Genomic DNA, 20,570 nt, shown 5'->3' on the forward strand with positions numbered 1-20,570 from the left:
GTTCTTAAATGACGACAATGAAATAAGGAATGGCACAGGTAATGGTAAACCAGCTCTTCAGTAAATCCCATTGTTCCTCGTCTGTCTACAGACACGTTTCTCAGGCGCGTTACGGGTCGCTTGCCACAGGGCCCACGTGCTCCCGGAGAAATGCATTTTGAAAATTAAATTTTTAACTTCAAATGAAATCCATTTTTTGGTTTGCGCTTGTGGATAAATCTTGAAGTAGTAACAGCAGAATATATCCTTCAATATATTTTATGGTACAGATACACATGCATTTATTATTATAATATGCCTACTATTCACAGGCACCATTCATTTGAGAAAGAAATGCTATTAAGCCAGCGATGCCGAGATGGAGCTGCAGTGGTGCTCTGGTGGCCTCATGAACTTCCCCCTGCAGAAGATGGGCTGCGTCAGCCCCGCGTGGCCACCTCCGGGAGCCACAGCCCAGGAGATGCCGCATTTCTCGTCTGTGAAATAAGCAGGAATTCTAGTTCTGTTAGAATCGTTAAACTCGGATTCACTGCTGAAAGACGTCTGGTGAGAGTCAGACAAGCTTTACAGTCAAACCGAGTCCTGTCTGTGGCTGATTATACACAGGTGTTAAAATGCTCCTGATCAGACTGCGATACGCAGGTCTCTCCCAAGTTATGTTTCTGTGGCCCCGTGGGCAGCCCAGCTGCCTTCATTTCGCCCCAAAAAAGCATCTGTTTGGCACACGGCGCCAGCACCTCGTGCCACGGCCACCCCTGCGCTCCTGGCCAGAGAAACCCACCGAGAAACCAAGACGGTCGGAGATGGGAGCACTTTGCACCTCATTAAATTATCGAGGTGCCACCCAAATGGGAAAAGTGTAAAATTATTTTGACTGGGCTATCTACTGTAACTTTAAATGTCACTTACGATAACAAGCTGAGAAAAACCTTTTTCTAAGCTGAATGTCATTTCATAGCACTTCCTTCAAACTATAAAGCAACAATAACAATGTAACATTTTAAAAGAACAGTATTAGTTTTATTTTATAATAAAAACAGGTTACAACAGCTTGAGACAGAACACAATATTTTATTACTATGTCTCAAATGCTGTCAGGGAAAAATTTGAGCTATTTAGTTCCTCAAACTGTTTGTTACATTTATAACCATCTTTCTGAAAAGCTTAAAATGTTGAAGTTGACAAAAAAAGTTATGTAGTGGGTACCGCCACATCATTGTTTAATCTGCACAAAAGCAGCACAAAGCAAAATCTTTGAAGTAATTACTTAATTACTGTGATTTTGACGTCAGGGCAAGAAGCTGCATGAATGTGTTTCAGAAAGGTCCTGTTTTCAATACAAATTCACCACACGGCATGCTTTCCATTCCAGACTTCTCAATTACTCTTTATACGCTGCCAAGACGACGACTACTGATATTACGGAATTATTCCGTATAAAAAGAAAGAAAAGAAACAGGGTAAAAAGAATGAAGTGGAGAGCTGGCCAAAGCTTTCCCCGCTGACCCAGCCCTAACTGTGCACAGACTATTTTAACAAGTCATCATCAGAAAGCTGTTCGGTCCAATTATATATTTTTTAATGGATCTGTATATTCAGATGCAGCTGGAAGAGACCACCAGCTCACAAATTCTAAGCTGAAGTTTCTTGTCTGAAGGAGGCATCTGTATTTTTCAGTCCATCAGAAAAGGAAACGTATTCAGTGTGAGCAATTTTTAGGACAGAGGAGTAAAAATGTAAATTGAAAAGAATAAAGCTGGAACAGCTGCTTTTCTTTTATCATCCCAACTGTTATTTCCTGTTTGCTCAACCACCACCTCCATGGCGGAGCCTCCTTCTGTCGGAACGGTCGAGCTTAGGAAGACAGGAAAACAAACTAGGAACGCATAGCCTGGGATTTTCAGCAGACCGGAGTTCAGTATTATCGAAACCACTTCTTCCTTCATAACTCCCAAACCTGTCTTCCAGAATGTCTTAACTTTCTCCTTCCACGTATTTCAACTTAAAAAAGCCCAAACCACCCACACAGTATTTTCATAATGAGTAGTACTTTCATACTCCAAAACGGACAAACTGCCCCTGCTCAGACTTTCCAAACATGAAAATCCACTTTTGGCAGCAGCCAGGCTGCAGAGAAAAAAAGTCACTCCAAAAGTCAACAGTTTGGAGAAAAATGCGAGTTGGAAGCAGAGGTGCGGAACGGAACCTCCTGTGCACGCAGAGCTGGAGGAGCCGCCGGCCCCAGCAAACCCTGCATGTTGTTCTACTGAACCTGCAGAGCTGGGACAATGAACAGCACGAGAGAACAAGTTTAGATTTGACATCAAGTGGCCAACACAGAGTGGCTGACGAGAAGCAAAAACTGGCCGAAATACAGAGCCCTGCAGCACTCACTGATTTGCCTTTTGTGCACTGGTGTTCCTAATGAAAATGTGATTTCTTATCTTTTGGCAAATGAAAAAAATGACAATCAGCAAGTAAACACAGTGGTTACACTGGACTTGTTATTTCCGTTCTTACCCAGAACCACACAAACATTTCGGTGAGTTTATCGCTCTGTTTATCCACAGCCCTTGTGTAATCTCTCAGATCTCTGTCCAAACGCAGCGTGATACAGAAAAATGCCTTCAAAATCCCCTATTCATAATGATCATTAATGCCACGTGTAAACAAAAACTGCACTTAGGAATACAGCATGTACATTCAAACCATATTTATTTTAAAGAAGGAAATCACATAAGATGGCAAGGAATACCATTCATTAACTTTTATTTTCATGGCTCAAACAAGATGACCTTGCAACTGCATATACAGTTTTTAATCTGCAGGCTGGAAAAATAAAAGCAACTGTCTTCTTTTTCAGTACTCCTTTAATTTCCTCAATTTTGACTGGAACAACTAACTCAAATGCAAACAGTCCCTGCCTCCCCACAAAAAGGGTACCTGGTAACAATAGATGTGTGGAACTCCGGTTTCATGCGCTCAGCCAGTAACTGATTACGTACTATTTCATTTTGATAATCTGAACACTTAACAAGAACTTTCAGCTTCAATTATTTCAATACTTTGTGAGGAAAATTGTGTTTTAATTATAAATAGATTTGTTTTATTCACTCTTATATGCCGACAGGTTCCAACTATGGGTTCTGTCACTAACAGCAAAAAGGGGTTGCAGAGCACGTACCAACCTACAGAGCATCGTCACCGCACCGACACCCGCATGTCATTCACCGTCACAAACCGAGCTTTGGGAACACACCAGCACCCTGAAAACCACTTCAGAACTTCTTCACTAATTTAGAGAGCATGTATTTTCATGTGGAAAATGTACTTCTTTTTTTAAATGTTGTGCGTCATGGTATTTCTACATGGCACTGAAACCCAACCTACTCAAATATAGAAGCTGCAAAGCCAAATACAAATTTCTGAGCTGATTTAAATTACATTATTACACTGTACATTCGGTATAATTTTTTGTTTAAAAAAAATAAATCTAAGACTTGCCCCCAAGATTCTTTATCCTAAGATTTTCATTTTAATCCTGAGATTTTAGTGGTTGCTTTTGTTGTGAATAAAAAAAAAAAATACAAATCCAGTCAGACAAATCATTCTAGAAGTGCAAGTCTCTGGCTCGTATAATTAAGGTTAGCTTTGAAACCTGTGGCCATGGACAGGTTCAAGCAGCGTTAAAGCACTTCACTGCCAAATGAACAAACACGCTTTTCCAGAGCGGCCAGACTTGCCAGATGCCTGAAAGGAGGAAAACAATTTGTTGACATGGGAAAAGATCCCCAAGAGGGAGGGAATTATGCAAACGAGACTGGGAAATGGATACTTAGGTAGAGAGCACGTAGGGACAAAAATGGTCCCAAGTTCCAGAAGTGCTCTCGTGCTGAAATACCTGGAGCACTTGAAATAAACCACACTGTGCCCAGAGAAAAACCAGCACTGTGTTAAGCATTCAACCAACACGGGGCCCTGAGCCCTGTGTACAAACAGCACACACAAAATCCACGTAAAACTCTAAGGCGTCGAGGAGAAATTCTCAGTCACTTTTATTACCCAGAGAGAAAAATACCGACGTGCACCCCCCGATACCTCTGGTTCGTACTCTGCTCTAGACTACCTGGAGAAGAGCGAGGTCACCCCAGTTAAAACCCTGGACCACGTCACCACTCTGTGACAATCTGGCACTAGAGTTGACACTTGCTAATAATTTAACATGCAGACGACAGTGGTGGCAGCAGCACGGAAAGCAGCTGCTTCGTGGAGGTGAGGCCCACGCAAAGATTGGGGCGGTTAAAATGCCACAAAATCGCGCTAATGGTGATGCCAGCACAGTTTTTACAACACGTAGTATTTCAAATACTCTGCGAAGAGCCACAGCAACACCACGGCAACACCTTCCTCAGGCACGGAGCCTGCATGCAAAAGAGCTCACGCTCCATTCAACACCTGCACTGTTTGACGCCTTCGAATGATTCGGTGGCTCAAATAACGGGGGACGGATACAAGTGCGTAGTTATAAAGCGGCCTGCTGCCGATGCGGGCAGTACGCCTTCAGCAGCCACTCTCAAAAAAACCTTTTTCCACTTCAAGAAATTAAGGTTCATAACAGAACGACTAAGCACCTACTTTGTTCATAGGAGCTGTAAAATAGTGTAACAAAGCTAAGAAACTAGAAGCTAGGAGACACTTTGCTCCAAGGCCTTCCATGCCGTGCAAACCGCAGCAGGCACTCCAGGAATTCACACAGCACCATTTCGTGTTTGTATATGTATACAAATACAATTTTAAGTTTTTAAGCCATTTTAAACAGAGGCACTCCTCTGCTTCCCTTTGTTCACAAAAAAAACCACACACACTTAAATTGCTAGTCCTTCTCCATTAATTACACTTTTGCCTCAAAACCTCCGTCCATGCTCACATCACCCATTGATCTGGGCTTTCCCTATGAGGTGTTACGGAACTCCAGGCTGGCACACCACTTGAAGAAGCCTCGCCGAAGGAAACAGTTTAAAACACTATGGAAATAAGCTGACCATGAAAGATTCTTTACACAGATTGGGTATTTTTACAGGAAAGGCCAAAGTTATCTTCTGTTTTGTGCAAAGCTGAAATTGCATCAGCTGTCCTAACATCACTCCCCACTGTACTTTGAGCAGAGCTTCAATACCACGGCCATTGGTTAATAAATACCTACAGGCCAGGTTAGACAAGGCCAAAGCTTTGTTAACATGCTCCCTCCCATCAGGGGCCTTTCCTACAGCTCTGGTCCGGGCTGAGGGGCACAGGGATGCTCGTCCTTCACAGCTTCAGGTTTTGTAAGCGATGTACTCAAACCTGCTTTCACCATCACGACAGTGGTACACGCACGTGTGCAAAACCCGAGCACGGTGCCCCAAATGTGTCAGAAGGATGTTACAAGTTCTACCACAAGCACAAAGAGATGACTGAACAGCAACACGCTCCAGTTTAGAACCTGACTTCTGCTTCCCCTTTGCATTTCGACCACAGCAGCAGCACATGTAGAAGCTGTTCAAAGACTTCCAGAAGCATCTCTGAACTCACAATACAGACTACTTGGCAGCTCAGTACTATTTTCTTTTCTTTTAAATTTCTTACTTTTATTCATGTTCGACTGCTCTGTCACACAGACAGGTCTTCTCCCCTCCACATCCAACATCACAGTCTTAAAAAGTAAATCTTTTACACCATGTATCGTCACCACAGCACAGTTTTTTTAATATTCAGTTTATACGGTCTCCCTCTTGCACAAGTAGGCACCGTTGCCCCTGCCAGAAACGTGTTTTGTTGCAAGGAGAAACAGATGATACATAGGTACGCTTTTGCAACCCTGTTTGTTTAAATGCATGTTCACAAGGCTTTGCTTGTGACATAGTCGGGTGCCAGGAGCCACTGTCCTTGCTCAGCATCGAGTCCCTTTTTTCAGCAGGCACTAACCTGAAACCTCTCCGAACCGCCTCTGAGCACACTGCATTTCTGCCGCTGTCTTTAGCTGACTGCGGGTTGTTTCTTAGGTGATCGGTTTTCCGTTTCAGGCTTTATATAGTCTATGGAATTATCCATCTGTGGAACCAACTTTAAGTATCATCCACAACCAGACAAGGCGTCCAAAAAGATCTTTTTTTTTTTTTGATACAGCATTTCTTACCGTTATTTTGATAGAACAGTGTAAGACTAATTTCAGTGGATTTTCACTATCCTTCGCCACTAGATTATGAAAAAACAAATGAACAGCTGCATTGTGCAGAAGTGTTTAAGAAACAAATAGTATTTCCTTTCTTTATTAGTGATGATGACTCATTATTGGAATTCGTAAGGAAGCCAACAGGAAACAGCTTTTTCTTTACAAGGTTGTGTATTGGGTACTTCAGAAGGCACTTGAAAGGAATTAAGTACAAGAATTGTACCACTGCACGCATGCCAAGCCCATTAAGTTACGCATTGGTTTCCTTTATTAGATCTCATCCAGACAAAACAATTTCTGCTGGGAGTTCTCAGTGTGCTGTTGAAGAGAGCTCAGAAAGAGTTCGGTTTTACACCAGCTTAGTGTTGAGCCAAGTCATCGCAGCCCTTGCACTGTTCCTCTTCTGAACCCGCCGTGAGAAGCTTTTCATCTACACACATCCCATGGTGAAGCACATTCACTATGGTACAGCACAGCCATACACATCCATTACAATCATATTCCATGGACTGTGATAACACTTGGCTGCAATTTTACTAAATGGTTTCAAGTTACAATACATGCATTTAAGAGACTTTTCCTACAGGAATATTCAGATTGTTCTCCTTTGCTGCCGCATAGCTCTATTTTCATTTCGCATATTGGGATACCTAATGTCCAGGAAAAGGTAAAGTAGTAAATTGTTTTTATAATACAATTTAAGCTCACATCTTCCCTTAAAAAACATACAAAGAAAACATCACACACCAAATGTCTCTCAATAAAATGGCTGCAGTTTTACCTTTCCCCACCCAATACCACACTCCTACATGGCATCAAAAAAGTCAAACCCCCCAACACAAAATACAGGTTTAAAAAAATATGTAGTTGAATCAAACAGTACACAAATTGCAAAGCTTCAATTACTTTCTTTTTTAAACCCTATAATAACTTCAGATTTTAAACTGTGAATTACTAACTTTCTCTTCTGAGGTCAGACAAAAATAAGTCCTAAGGCAGCTTATTTGCCATATTTAGGAGAGTCAAACCAGAGCAATGACAAACATCTGGCTATGATTCTTTCTGGAATTTTGACTATTTCTTCCAGGCCAGGGAAGAAAAACACTGAGCTGACTAACACAGCATCTCGATTCCTTCAGCACAGCGCTTAATAGGATTCAGGAGCAGCCTGTCCTCCCACTTCCCACATATTTAAGCTGTTAATACTTTTACAGCACAGAGGGAAAAAAGCCGTTGTGAACGGGGGTGTGAGCAGGCGAGGGGAGCAGCTGCGGCCAGAGCCCCCCCAGTCTAGGCCTAGCAGGGAAGGCGGGCGCTGGGCTCAGGCCTCGCCACAGCCTCCCTGAAAAACCATTTCAGAGCAAGTATTTCAGTGCCCACAGCACACTCGCCACTTTTAAGAGATGCGTATTTTACTTAAAACTGCTCAAAACCAGCCTTTTAAGCTGCATAACTTCTGCTGCAGCCCTAATGAAGTTCCACAGGGTACTAACGCTATCCTAAGAATTTACCGATGAGCAGCATTTTCCAGTGTGCACAAGCTGAAAGCACCCTCTGCAAACCACGGGAAGTCAGGAGGCACGTACAAGCTGTCAGACCGCTGCCCCCACCAACCCAAAATCCTCCCATGTCCCAGCCCAGCTCCCGAACCCAGCGCCCTCGACTGCAGAGTCACAGCCACGGCCCCCACAACCCGACAGGAGCAACAGGCAGCACAGCACTGCCGCTTTCATGGCACCTTCTCAATTACCAATGCCTCCAAACTGCACAGAAGCTGCAATATGTAAACATAGTTATTCTATTCTAAACATAGGGATGGAAAATAATTTCGCACTTTTAATAATGCCATTTGTAAATTTAAATAAACCAAGGAAGATGCTGAAGGGAGTGGAAGATCTCCCGTGTGAGGAAAGGCTGAGGGAGCTGGGGCTCTGGAGCTGGACAAGAGGAGACTGAGGGGGGACTCATTCCTGGGGATCAGTATGGAAAGGGGGAGTGTCAGGAGGATGGAGCCAGGCTCTTCTGGGTGACAACCAGTGACAGGACAAGGGGCAATGGGTGCAAACTGGAAAACAAGAGGTTCCCACTTAAATAGGAGAAGAAACTTCTTCCCAGAGCCTGGCCCAGGCTGCCCAGGGGGGTTGTGGAGTCTCCTTCTCTGCAGACATTCCAACCCGCCTGGACACCTTCCTGTGTAACCTCATCTGGGTGTTCCTGCTCCATGGGGGGATTGCACTGGATGAGCTTTCCAGGGCCCTTCAACCCCTGACATTCTGGGATTCTGTGAAGAGTCATATAGAGGTGCCCAGGAGAGACAGTATCACTGTTGCACAGTGTAATCATCAAGTAGCTTTTTTCAACTTTGTATGGAATAAACCACTTAAATGTTGTAGTAATACAACAGTAAGTTTCACAGGGTACATCAGTAATCTCTGATACAGACAGGAGCAGTGAGAAGAAAATACCTACTAAGAAAATACAGGGAAACAAAGGGCAATCCTGTTTCCGAGGCCTGCGGCCACGAGTGGCAGCAGGGCTGAGCGTGTCCCCCAGCCACACACCGGGGTGGGGACAGGGACACACCGCCCAGCGCTACAGCAGCACGGAACATGCTCCGTCCTTCATTTGCTTGGTGAGAAAATGAGAAAAGAAACAACCACCTTCAAGAAACTGAGTCAGGCCCAAGGCCTGGAAGAAATAGAGTAAACAGGAAAAATCCTGACAAAACGGAAAAGCATTTTCTCCATCGGAGGCATCAGAATGCTTGCACTGGAAGAACAGAGAAAGCCTTAAACAATAATTAACTTCAGAGCACGGTGAGACTGCACGATCCCACCACAAGAAACACCATATATTTGAAATCTAAGGCAAATTCAAAAAACATAAAGCCAACTCATACTACTAACACATACATAACATCAAGATAACATATTACTGAGAAGCACGTTATTATATTAAAAAATAAAAAAAAATAAGGAAAGAACAGGCTTGTGTGCTCAAAGCAACATGACAACAGCATGAAAGGAAAAGTCCAGTTGAAGTTTCCCCGCTGAGCAGAGCAGGCAGGCAGGCCTGGCTTTGCTGAGTGCTAAGAACTGAGCTATGATTTCATGATGCCTACTACAGTTCAACAGAATTCATTCTCCAGTAGGTGAAAATACCGAAAAATTCTACTACAATACAATGCATAAGCATTTCTCACTCACAGATTTTATGTTTAAGTGGAAGTCAGCACAACTGAAGCGGTGTCAAGTTTTCCCCAAACAAAGTTTAATAAACTTGAAGCATAATAATCTAAACTTCTTTTTCTGGGGCACTTCCTCGTAGCATAGAGCATAATTCACACGTGAAAGTAAGCACACATATTTCCTACATGAGGAACAACGGATTGATCAAATATTAAACATCACATTATGGCAGCAATTCCATTAAATGTTTTATAAGCTGGTGCAAAGAGAGAACTGGGTCAGAGAGGCAAAGCTTAGTGTGCCTGCCTGCAGGCCCCAGGAAAGTACTGCCCTGGACAACGTCGCTGCAAGATGTGCTTAGACTGACCCCTTCCTTATTGACCAAACCTGCTGCTTCACTGCCTGGGACTTTCAGACAGCATCAGCCTCCCACCTGTCACCAGCATCACTCTCCTTCCAACAATGCCTTGCAAAACAAACCCACTTTCTCTCACCAGGCTCACACGCTGCGCTCCTCGTCTTCTACAGCCCCTCAACCTGCAACTCTACCAAAAATCAACAGAAAAGCTTTCAGCAACTATAAAACACAACCTCCTATACCCTAAATTCCTATAGCCTAAGCTGTCCTTTGTTGCAGCACATTCCATAACGAGCCCCAGACAAATATAATTCCACCAAGTGGTCATTTTGGCAAATTTAACCCAGCCCAGTACCTTTTGCTTAAGAGTCTGCCACATTTTCATGCTGATCATAGGCCTCCAAGTTTAATCTCTTAAGAAAATCAGGAAAACTGGCAGAAATTATACAGTAAAACCCTGATTACTTTGAAGCGTGCCCACGGTCTGAATTAAATTGAATTTCCGATCATTCACTTAGTAGTCTGCAAAACCACCCATTTGGACAGACTTGGCGTGGAGGGAAGAGGACAGATAACCTGTGATATGGCACATGCAAGATTTGAACCAACTAAACAAGCTGGTTGTAAAAAGGAGTAAAAGAAAAAACAATACAGCTCATAAAAATAATGAATATTCCAGTCTAGCTTTGGATGGATATGTTTCATTCTCTTTTCTGTTTTGGGAGGGAAAGGAAAAACTATAAATACCTAATTTGCAGTTTTTGAACTTTAGAAACATGTGAGCATTTCACCATCCCCTAACATTCAAAACAGATTCCCCAGAGAGGAACTCGGCCCCAGCATCCTTTAAAACCAGCTCCCTCTTACTGATTAACAGAATTCATAGATGGAAAGAAAACCTTCCAGTACAGATGGTGAGAGCAGAGATTTTAGACAAAAGACATTGGAATGTAGCTATATTGAACTTCTAACATGCTCTTCTAGGTACAACAACAACATGAAGGAAAGACCGTCCTTCCCGATTTTGTTCTCATCCCATCTGTTACGCCACTGTGTCAGTCTCTTTTCTTGCTCTTCGGCGAGTTAAAAAACCCAAATGATGGGGAAGAGCTACCAAACAAGAGTATCCACCCACACCTACCAGTAGATAAGCAAGTGTTTTAAATGCATATTGGAGAAAGGAGCGGCTAACAAGGAAAAGCCATATGGATGAAACCATTATTGCAGCTCCCCTGTGCATCCTGTACAGTTAAAATTGCTGATGGGCTCATTTTAGGCGGCTTCACAAGCAAGGCATTAAGCAGGGCGCTGGCACCAGCCCCCCTGCCGCGGCACTGACCACTCGGCCCTGGCAGCCTCTTCCACCAAACACCTCTCTTTTCCAGTTAAAATTATTTGCAGCATTTTTCACAGACTGAAGGGAAAATTATTTGAAGAGGGAAGAAAACACCTTTTGCCATAAGCTACATCTCCATTAGAAGGCAGTGACCTATAAGAAACGCCTCAGTGTCCCACTACACTGAAAAATTATTGCTGATCTGGATCAATCCCAACAAGCCCCATGAAGCAGGTAATGAAGACAACACCACCTCTCATTTCCACACCAGTGGAAAAAATTGCAAAAGCAAAGAGGAATGGACAAGCAGCACTGCAATCAGAGCCTTCATCCCTCTGTGACAGCTGCTTAATTATGAATTTCTCTCATTGCTTTTTTAATAAACATCTGTGCTAGCCCACAGGACCTATTCAGCAAAGCGTCTGACTTTGCCTAATTCTTGCCCTCAGTCCCTGAGAGAGACATTTCATTTTCCATCACAAACAGCAGCCAGCAGTTACTGCTATCCCTCCAGTCCACTGAATAAATTAGGAGGCTGAAGGTTACAATTTAATACCTCATCCCTGTTTGCTACCTCATTTAGACAAAAATAAAGGAGATGTAGGCGATGTATTAGTGGGACTAATGCTAGAGTTGCTGACTGTGGACCTTTTTGCACTCGACGCTCTACAGATGAACAGATGATCCCTTCTCTTCACTGCTTGCAACACCGGGCAAAAGTTTTTAAGTTGCTCTGGTTCCGACTGACCTTGCAAAGAAGAATAGTACGATATTAACTATGGCCTCAGCATGCTATTATAGTTACCCAAATTCAGGTGCTTCTGCGGATGTTGTAGCCAGAGGGAGCATTCCAGGTCAAAAGAGAAAACTAAGATAGCTCCTAATTATGGGAAAAGTCTTGTGATGGGAAAAAACAACAAAAGCACTGCATTGTGGGCCAGTCAGGGGATGAACCCAAGTACCTTCTTGCAGGAGACTCCAGGTAGAAGCAGAGAGAAGCAACTACATTTGAAGCCACAAAGAGAGGAGTGATGCAAAAACCACAGGAACTGCTGCGGGGAACAAGGACTGAGCAGGGAGACCCTCACTGCGACTTGTGAAGCGGTACGTACACAGCAAGAGAGGCTAAAGCCAACAAGAAGGTGATCACAATGAGGGTGTGAAATGCGGCGGTGATCCTGGATGGGATGAGTTTCAGGCGTTTAGTTAAACGGCATCACCCTAGTGATGCCTGCAGGAGGTGGCTGCTGAAGGAACGGAAGGTATCGGAGGTGAACAGAAACTACATTATTGTCAGGTGAGACTGGAGTCTGACTCACAGCGCTCAAAAAATTACCATGAGTGAGGAATTTATGGGTTTTTTACATGTGAAGCTTGATGTTAACACATGAATATCAAAACCAGGTGTCACAAGGCAAAGGCTGATTTTCTTTAGAGCTGAGAGACAGTCAAGAGTTGAGATATCATACAGAACCAAGCCACAGCTGAATTTGTGTTCGGTGGAAAAACTAACAAAGTGCTGTAGGATAAGACACGGGGCTAAGGACAGAGCTAAACTGGACCTGCCAGAAGAGAAATGCAGATAGCTGGAACGACGTACAGTCAAGACTGCTCCGGTAGGCAAAGAAGAACCAGGTCAAGAGAGTTTCAAAAAACAAGCAGTGAACCATAGTGAGCACAGGGGAAACGGGGAGGCTCGGGGAGCAGGGGAACCTGCATCCCCGGCTGTCAGGGGCGAGCACGGTCAAAGGATTTCCCTCCAGCAGCAGATCAAAGACAAGAAAGCAGGCTTGGCCGTGTCAGAAGAGCCAGAGAAGAGTTTCCAAGTAAGATGATGAGGGTAGGACTCCTGAGGGAAGGAGATGGTTTGCAAGAGAAGGGCAGATGGAGTTGGTACAAATATGACAAGGAAGATAAGGAAAGCATCTATGCTAATATATAGGAGATTTCTGGTCATTGACTTCATGTAATAAAGCAGGAACTAGAAGCTGTAAATTCTTTCTTGATTTTAAAAAATTGCAGGGGGGGGGTGTTGTGTTTTTTTAAAAAATCTTTAGAATCAAAACACAAAAGCACCAATGTCTACATCAACTGGTGGGGGAGGGGGAAACATCACACTTCAAAAGAACCAAAGTCAGCATATGGGGTTTTTTTTGTGTTCTATGCAGTAAATGAGGGCTGGATGTCCTCAGGAGGGGACACGGGCACAGCTTCACACGTAACAAAAACAAAATCAGAGCTCATGTTTGAGAGTTGAACAGCTGGCCTGCAATCTGGAGGAGACATCCCCAAAAGTCACTATTTCTTTAGCGCTCCACAGACATCTTTTTCACTTTATTTGGAAAAACCTGCTTATGCAACAAACTAAGGCTACAAGTGCTAATCATGCAGTTCAGTTCGACACTAATGTAGAATAGCTGATAGCTGGGTGTCTTCACTAGAACGGAGCTGTTTGCCAACAACGAATCTTTAGGCAAGCTAAAATTAAAGTCTGAGGTTAATGCTGAGAATGAAATAAGAATTTGAAAAACAAAAATTGTCAACTGTTTAAAAACAGAAGCACCCCAATCTGAACATGGTTTTTATTTCTTAAGGCAGATTTCCCTAATTCCTAAGCAAGCTCACTTTTAAATACAAATTTTCAGAAACGCTGTCATCCCTCCGGCGCCTCCCTCCCAAAGTGTGGCAACAAGCAAAAACGTTCAAACAGAAGCAAGTTTACTTGAAGAGGACACAAACCACTAAAATAACTAATAGAAAGCAGTAACTAAAAAAAAACTCTTCTGCTCTCCCAACTGCCAAATCGAAAAAGCTGCATGTGGCTCAGGAAGCAGGAACAGTTTGGCAGAAGACAGTTGGTGTTCCCCCAAAGCAAATAACAGTTAAAGCTTCTTGTTACAGTATGTGCTCGCATTTAAAGTCTGTTAAAAATACAAAACATTTGTTATGCTTAAAAGATTAAAAAAAAATAGATGTGCTATTCATTTCACTACTTGTAAGCAGGTAAAATCCCTACAGGAATCTCTATTCAGACACTGAATAAACGTCCCCGCTCTGTACAACAGCGCATCCTGTGAGCTTTGCATTACCAGAGGCTAAGCACACTCGAAATGGGTTTAAACCTCTCCTACCTCAATGTCAAGTACTTCCACTGTGTTGTCCAGCATCTTTATTTTGATCAGCAGGTCCCGCTCGTGCGTTTTGGCAGGTGACGATGCCATCGCAGTGGAGAGGTTCTGTCCCGGCTCCAAGGTACTCACTCCCGTGGTCTTCTGGACGCCCAAACGAGAGCCGGGAGTCTGCAGGACTCTGTATGTTCCTTCTATCTCTCCCATCTTTCAACGACGAGCAGAAATCTGGAAGAAAACAGAGGATTACAACCTGAAAGATAGTTTTCCACTGATATCCCATATGAAAATACTACCCACTGAAGCCCAATCGCAAACAAAGTCCTTATTTAATGCTCTTCACCCCACTACCAAAAGCAATACTAAAGTTGATAAAAGTCTGGTCAAAAATCCAGCTGCTGGAAAGAAAAATAGGTGGCAAAAAAAAAACCCAAAGATATTCTGAAACATGGTTAGGAAATAGGATAGTCAAACCTGTGCCCTCCACCCTCCTCACACACTGACATTTTCATTTCTGATTAATTTTTCTGCTGATTTAGCTCCCTAAACCAGGCACCGCTGGCAGCAGGAGCAAAGCCACTGGCAGGGAGGGCTAAGGCAAGACTCTCACCAGTACCCAGCCATGCCACTGACTCTGCTGAACGTCAAACCGCGCCCTGAGATAACAGGAACAATTAACTTTCTTCATCCCCCAAAATGATGACTCACACAGAACCGTAACTATTCCAACCAATGCTGGCAGCTCGGAGCCTTCATAACAGATTTGTGCCACAGATAACAGTTATTCACCTTCTTAACAAACTGGTGCTGTACCCAGATTAAGTCAGCGGGCAAAAATCTCAATCACAGAAATGTATACTAGCTCAGGGAGGCCGATTCCTGCATCTCAATCCTCACTTTCATGGTCTGGTGGCAGTTGTTGCAGAGAAAATGTTTGATTTGACATGGGGAAAAAAGACCCAAACCAACAAGGTGCCTGCGGGGGGATTGCAGCAGGGTCTGCACGATCGCAGGACACAACGCGCCCAGCAAAGCCACCGCCCCACGCTCACCACAGGCACTGAGGATTTGCCAACAACGTACGAGGCGTTCAGCAGCAACGCACACGGAAACCACCAGGCTCCTGGCTGCTGCTGGTTGCATTTCCCAAATACCACGCTAGGTCTGAACAATCGAAAGTATGCGGATCCTGCCGCTGGGACGGCCTTTGCGTGGCCACCGCACTACAAACAATTCAATGAAGTGTTAGATTATTGTGTTGTAATAAACGTGTTTTGTCTCGAAAGGAGAGAGGCAGATCATGACAACGGTCCTTTGTCCCTCTGTGCTTTGAGTAGGTAGGCAGCCTGCTCTGGGGAGTTAAATGGAGCCAGCCTTATATGTTGTTAAAAATTAGTGGGAGGTTTTCGGTTTTAATCCTTGCACGCACTGAGACCGGCGAAACATTTTGCTGGCTTTCAGACCAGCTTGCTTCAACATCACTCTTCTTTTTTCTCTTTATGCTTGCAGATCCATGAAAGTGTCCGTGCAGTGTCCAGTACCTGACCTACCAGTTTTAGGTGACATATTAGCAGCAAGTTTCTTTCTCAGACCATTTTGTCTATACGCTTTCGCCAAACTTACCAGCTTGTGTGATCACGCAGCCAAGGAGAAAAACTTTTAGGTCACAGATTTTAAAACCACCACAACAGCAAAAATCAGCAGAGACAGTTGTCCAGGTTACACAACTAACTGCTAAGCTCAAGAGAAACCACAAGTGGGTGTCACCTATATCCCCTCAATATTGTGTCCATTATAACTTAACCCTATGGAAGGGTTTTGTTACTGCCATTCAGGAGCTTACAAGCAACTGAAGTTGCCCAGAATCAGTTATACTCCTCATAAGGCTATTTATTAGACAACCACTCTTAAAATTAGCACTTCATCAACACATTCATCCTGATCTGAAACAACAGCTACTGGAAGGGACAGACACTGCAGCTACTCAAAAAGGAAAAGCCGTGCGTGGTGACAGTCGATGCAGCGTCCCCTCCAGCCAGCGCCCAAGGGCAAGGCTGCCTGGCCACCGCACCCCGGACCAAACCAGGAGCTCCCAGCTGCTTTTACAAGCTTTGGTTACCGGCCAGCAGAGACCAAAGTCACATCAAACAGAAACTGCACATGTCAAAGTCCTTCCTCACAAGTGTTAACAGGAAGAATGAAATCAACAGGGCTTGGCCTCACATCTTGCTAAGACATTCCTAAAAATATGTACCACTAGACTAGTCCCTGGCCAGCACACATGCAGATTTTTAAGGTCTAACAAGCACCTGGGCAGAAAACACACACAGAATTGCAGAATGTTAGAGACTGGAAGGGCCTTGGAAAGCTCATCCAGTGCAATCCCCCCATGGAGCAGGAACACCCAGATGAGGTTACACAGGAAGGTGTCCAGGCGGGTTGGAATGTCTGCAGAGAAGGAGACTCCACAACCTCCCTGGGCAGCCTGGGCCAGGCTCTGCCACCCTCACCCCCAACAAGTTGCTTCTCAAATTTAAGCGGAACCTCCTGTGTTCCAGTTTGCACCCATTGCCCCTTGTCCTATCACTGGTTGTCACCAAGAGCAGAAGCAAGACGTGTTTCCCTGGAAAGGAGAGCCCTGTCTACCATGTGGCAGCTGTGAGCATCTCCCTGTGCCACATCCAGCACCCCCAGCTGCACACCACTAATGCTGCTACAATTACTAAAAATCCCCGAAGAGCCTGGCTTGCTCCAGATGCCTCAAAAACCAAAAGCGTGAGGAGCGTTAACCAAGCCAAGCACTATTTCCATTTTCACCACTGATTATAGTTACGTATTAGGTTTTACCTAAGCTGACTACATGACGTTTCTTAACAAAAAACTTGGTGCCATGACTGAGAAAGCAATCCAGTCAAGGGGTGACTAAACGAAAGGTGGAGGAAGAGGAAAGAATGAAGCATGAGCCAGGCTGCAAGCATCAGAGGCTCTATGGGCAGCAGAGAGAAAGCATCCAACAGCACAGGGAGCCTCCCAGCCCAGGAGAGCCAGAACAAGGTCTCATTTACCTCCTCGCCAATGCAAAACTAAAATGCAATGTTACTGCACTATTAGCAGTTTCAAGAAAAACAAAATCTTCCTTGCATTCAGCCACCCTGAACTTCTTTGCATTGAGCTCATCCCAATAATTTCCTATAAAGTAACCAAGCACCAAACTAAATCAGCTCCCAGAAGCACAGTGACAGAATGATTGTTGCTCTCAGCCCCAAGGGAGTCTAAAGAAGCAGGCAGGAACAAAATTTACAAAAATAAGGTACCTATGTACTTTTTGTTGCCTTTCTGAAATAGCTTTGAGGTCGTAATGAATTTTACCTTCTACCCGGACAGAACAAACTTATTTTTCAAAAGAAAGACAGCATTTTTTCAGCTAGCAGCAAACCTGGAAAGGCAGCTTATGCTCGTGCAAGATACCCAGGGCTTTCAAAGGAACTCCTCCAAGTACAGTGTCTTTTGGTCCCTGACAGGGTCACTATGACGCTCCATCCCTCACCCATGCAAAAGGCTGCTCTGAAGTCAGGCTCCTGGGTGAGCAGGGGGATCCCTGTGGGAGGGGATCCCCGTGTGTGGTGAGAGCCCACAGGGAGCAGCACGGGAGCACCCTCAGCAGGAGCTCCCAAATCAGGTCCTCTCAGTTCACCAGATGCAATCTTTCCTCTTTGACCCGTTTCGCTAGGCAACAGCAACCCGTTAACACCGCTACAGCAAACTGGCACCAACACACACATCAGGAACGTAACTGCACTGAAGACAGATGAAGCCCACGAGTGCCCCGCCGCCCCGGGAGACGCCTGTCGCTGAAACGCGGACCCCTCGCTCCCGTTAAGCGGCACCGTCCCTGGGCACGGGAAGCCCCTCCTGGCTGTCCCCGCAGGGAGCGCGGCCCCTGGAGCCGCTGCGCGGGGCGGGAAGGGCCGCGGCGGGTCGCACAGGTGAGCGGGCTCAGGGAAGGGCCGCGGCGGGTCGCACAGGTGAGCGGGCTCAGGGAAGGGCCGCGGCGGGTCGCACAGGTGAGCGGGCTCAGGGAAGGGCCGCGGCGGGTCGCACAGGTGAGCGGGCTCAGGGAAGGGCCGCGGCGGGTCGCACAGGTGAGCGGGCTCAGGGAAGGGCCGCGGCGGGTCGCGCAGGTGAGCGGGCTCAGGGAAGGGCCGCGGCGGGTCGCGCAGGTGAGCGGGCTCAGGGAAGGGCCGCGGCGGGTCGCGCAGGTGAGCGGGGTCGGGGCGCGGAGCCGGCGCGGCAGCGGCCCCTCGCAGGGCGGGCTCCTGCGGGTCCCCGGGGCAGCGGAGCGGCCGGGCCGCAGGTGCTCAAACACCCCCGGCCTAAGGACCAAGTGGCGAAGCCGCCCAGGCCGGGCCCCGGCAGCGCGCCGGGAGGCACGGCCGAGCCAGAGCCGCTGCCCCCGCCTCGGCGCTGGAGGATCGAGCGCCGCAGCCCCTCCGGCGGCGCGGGCAGGGCCGGGCCCCATCCGGAGCCCCCCGGCCGGGGCCGCACCACACGACAGCGGCCGCGGGCGGCGGAACAGCTCGACGCGCAGGCGGGCCGAGCGGCGAGGCGGGCCGGGCCAAGGCACCGGGCTGGAGCGCCGCTCGCCGGCAACCCCGGTGCGGGGCCCGCCCGGGAACGGGGACCCCTCGGGGCCGTCACCCCTCGCCCCGTCACCCCTCGCTCCCCTCACTCACCTCAGCGCGCGGCCGCGCCGCCACTCCGGCCCCGGCCCCGGCCCCGCGCAGCCCGCGCGCACTGACCCAGCGCCGGCCCCGCCCCCTCTGCGCGCCGCGCGCCGCCATTGGGCCACTGCGGGCGGGGGCGGGGCCGCGCGCGGCGGCGGCGGCGGCGGCGGCGGCCGGGAACTCCGGGACAAACAGGGACCCGGGACAAACGGGAACCCCGGGATAAACGGGGACCCGGGACAAACGGGAACTCCGGGACAAACGGGAATCCCGAGACAAACGGGAACCCCGGGACAAACAGGGACCGGGACAAACAGGGACCCGGGACAAACGGGAACCCCGGGACAAACAGGGACCGGGACAAACAGGGACCCGGGACAAACGGGAACCCCGGGACAAACAGGGACTCGGGACAAACGGGAATCCCGGGACAAACGGAGTCCCCGGGACAGCCCGCAGCACCAGGACAACCCAGAGCTGGGGGACAGTCCAGAACCGCGGGACAGCCCAGAGTCCCGGGACAGGCCAGAACCGTGGGACAGCCCGGAGCCCCGGGACAAACGGGAGCCCCAGGATAGCCCGGAACCCCAACCCGCTCCTGCGCAGTGTGAGCACCCCAGCAAACGGTGTGACCGGAGGAGCCCGTGCCCCGGGTGCGGGGTCCAGGGGACCCCAGGCCCCTGCGCACGGAGCATCCAGAGCAGCAGAGAGACGGGAGAGCATCCCATACTCTACCCGTCCCCCTGGGGCTTTTAGGATTATAAAACCAAAAATAAAGTAAAACCCAAAGTGTATTCTTCCAGCATGAGGAGGGCGCTGGGAGCTTTAGAAGAACATGGATGCCAAACCCTCTGGTGCTGGAGCTGTGGGGCAGTTGCCCCCCAGGGGGGCTGTCCTGTCCCCCTGCCTCAAAATAAGAAACATGAAATCCCGCAAGTGTCCTGTCCAGGGGAGCAAACACCAAGACACTCTGTTTGCGGGGGTGAATGCTGCTGTGGTTGGGACGCCAGCCCCTTCACCAGCCACTAAGTCTCAGTCATTTTGCTTTGAATAACGATCATTGCAGGTCTGCCTTTGTTTCTCACCAACAGACAAATTTTAAATAAGGATAGAAGGGGCCACAGCGCTATGGAGTGGGAGAGAAGCCACAGGTACCGCATCTCCGTGCTGAGCTCCAGGGGCACCGGCCACTGCCCATGGCCCAGGGGCTGAAAACCATGAGAACATCCTCCTCATCCTCCTCCCTCGGGAGCACAGACAAGAACCAAACGCTGTAGGAAACGGAGCATGGGGTGAGCAGAATGCTGCACCTCCCGCCTTCCAAGTCTGCTCAAAACCAGCCACCGAGGCTGACGGATCCGGGGGCACCAAGGGCAACATCACACCCGACAGCCCCGCGCTGGAGTCTGCAACAGGCGCGGGAGAAACGCTGTGATTTCTCTAGGGAAGGACTGATGGCCGGTAGCACAAGAAATGCCAGGAGCCACCTTGTTTCTGAGAACTTGACCTTTTCACAACCATTTGAAAAACAAAATATTAGCGTTGCATATGACTTTTATATTAACAAAATGCAGAAATCATGCAGAACAGCTCTTTGAACCGGGAGAAGCTTCACCACTCTCGCC

At 47.2% G+C, this 20,570-nt stretch overlaps 1 protein-coding gene across 6 annotated transcripts in view; it reads right to left on the reverse strand.

Annotated features, from left to right (window-relative positions):
- Positions 1-19,034, reverse strand: part of FARP2 (FERM, ARH/RhoGEF and pleckstrin domain protein 2) — a 75,159-nt gene extending 56,125 nt beyond the window's left edge. For all 6 annotated transcript variants that reach the window (XM_082056218.1, XM_082056219.1, XM_082056217.1 and 3 more), the window contains exons 1-2: positions 18,955-19,034; positions 14,225-14,449 (exon numbers count right to left, since the gene is read on the reverse strand). In XM_082056218.1, coding sequence (XP_081912344.1) covers positions 14,225-14,428 — 204 coding nt within the window. In that variant the 5' untranslated portion in view covers positions 14,429-14,449; positions 18,955-19,034. The remainder of the gene's footprint in view (positions 1-14,224; positions 14,450-18,954) is intronic.
- Between the last annotated feature and the right edge of the window lie 1,536 nt (positions 19,035-20,570).

The sequence above is a fragment of the Streptopelia decaocto genome (genome assembly GCF_964273445.1).
Source record: "Streptopelia decaocto genome assembly, chromosome: 6".
In the NCBI taxonomy this organism is placed as follows: Eukaryota; Metazoa; Chordata; class Aves; order Columbiformes; family Columbidae; genus Streptopelia; species Streptopelia decaocto.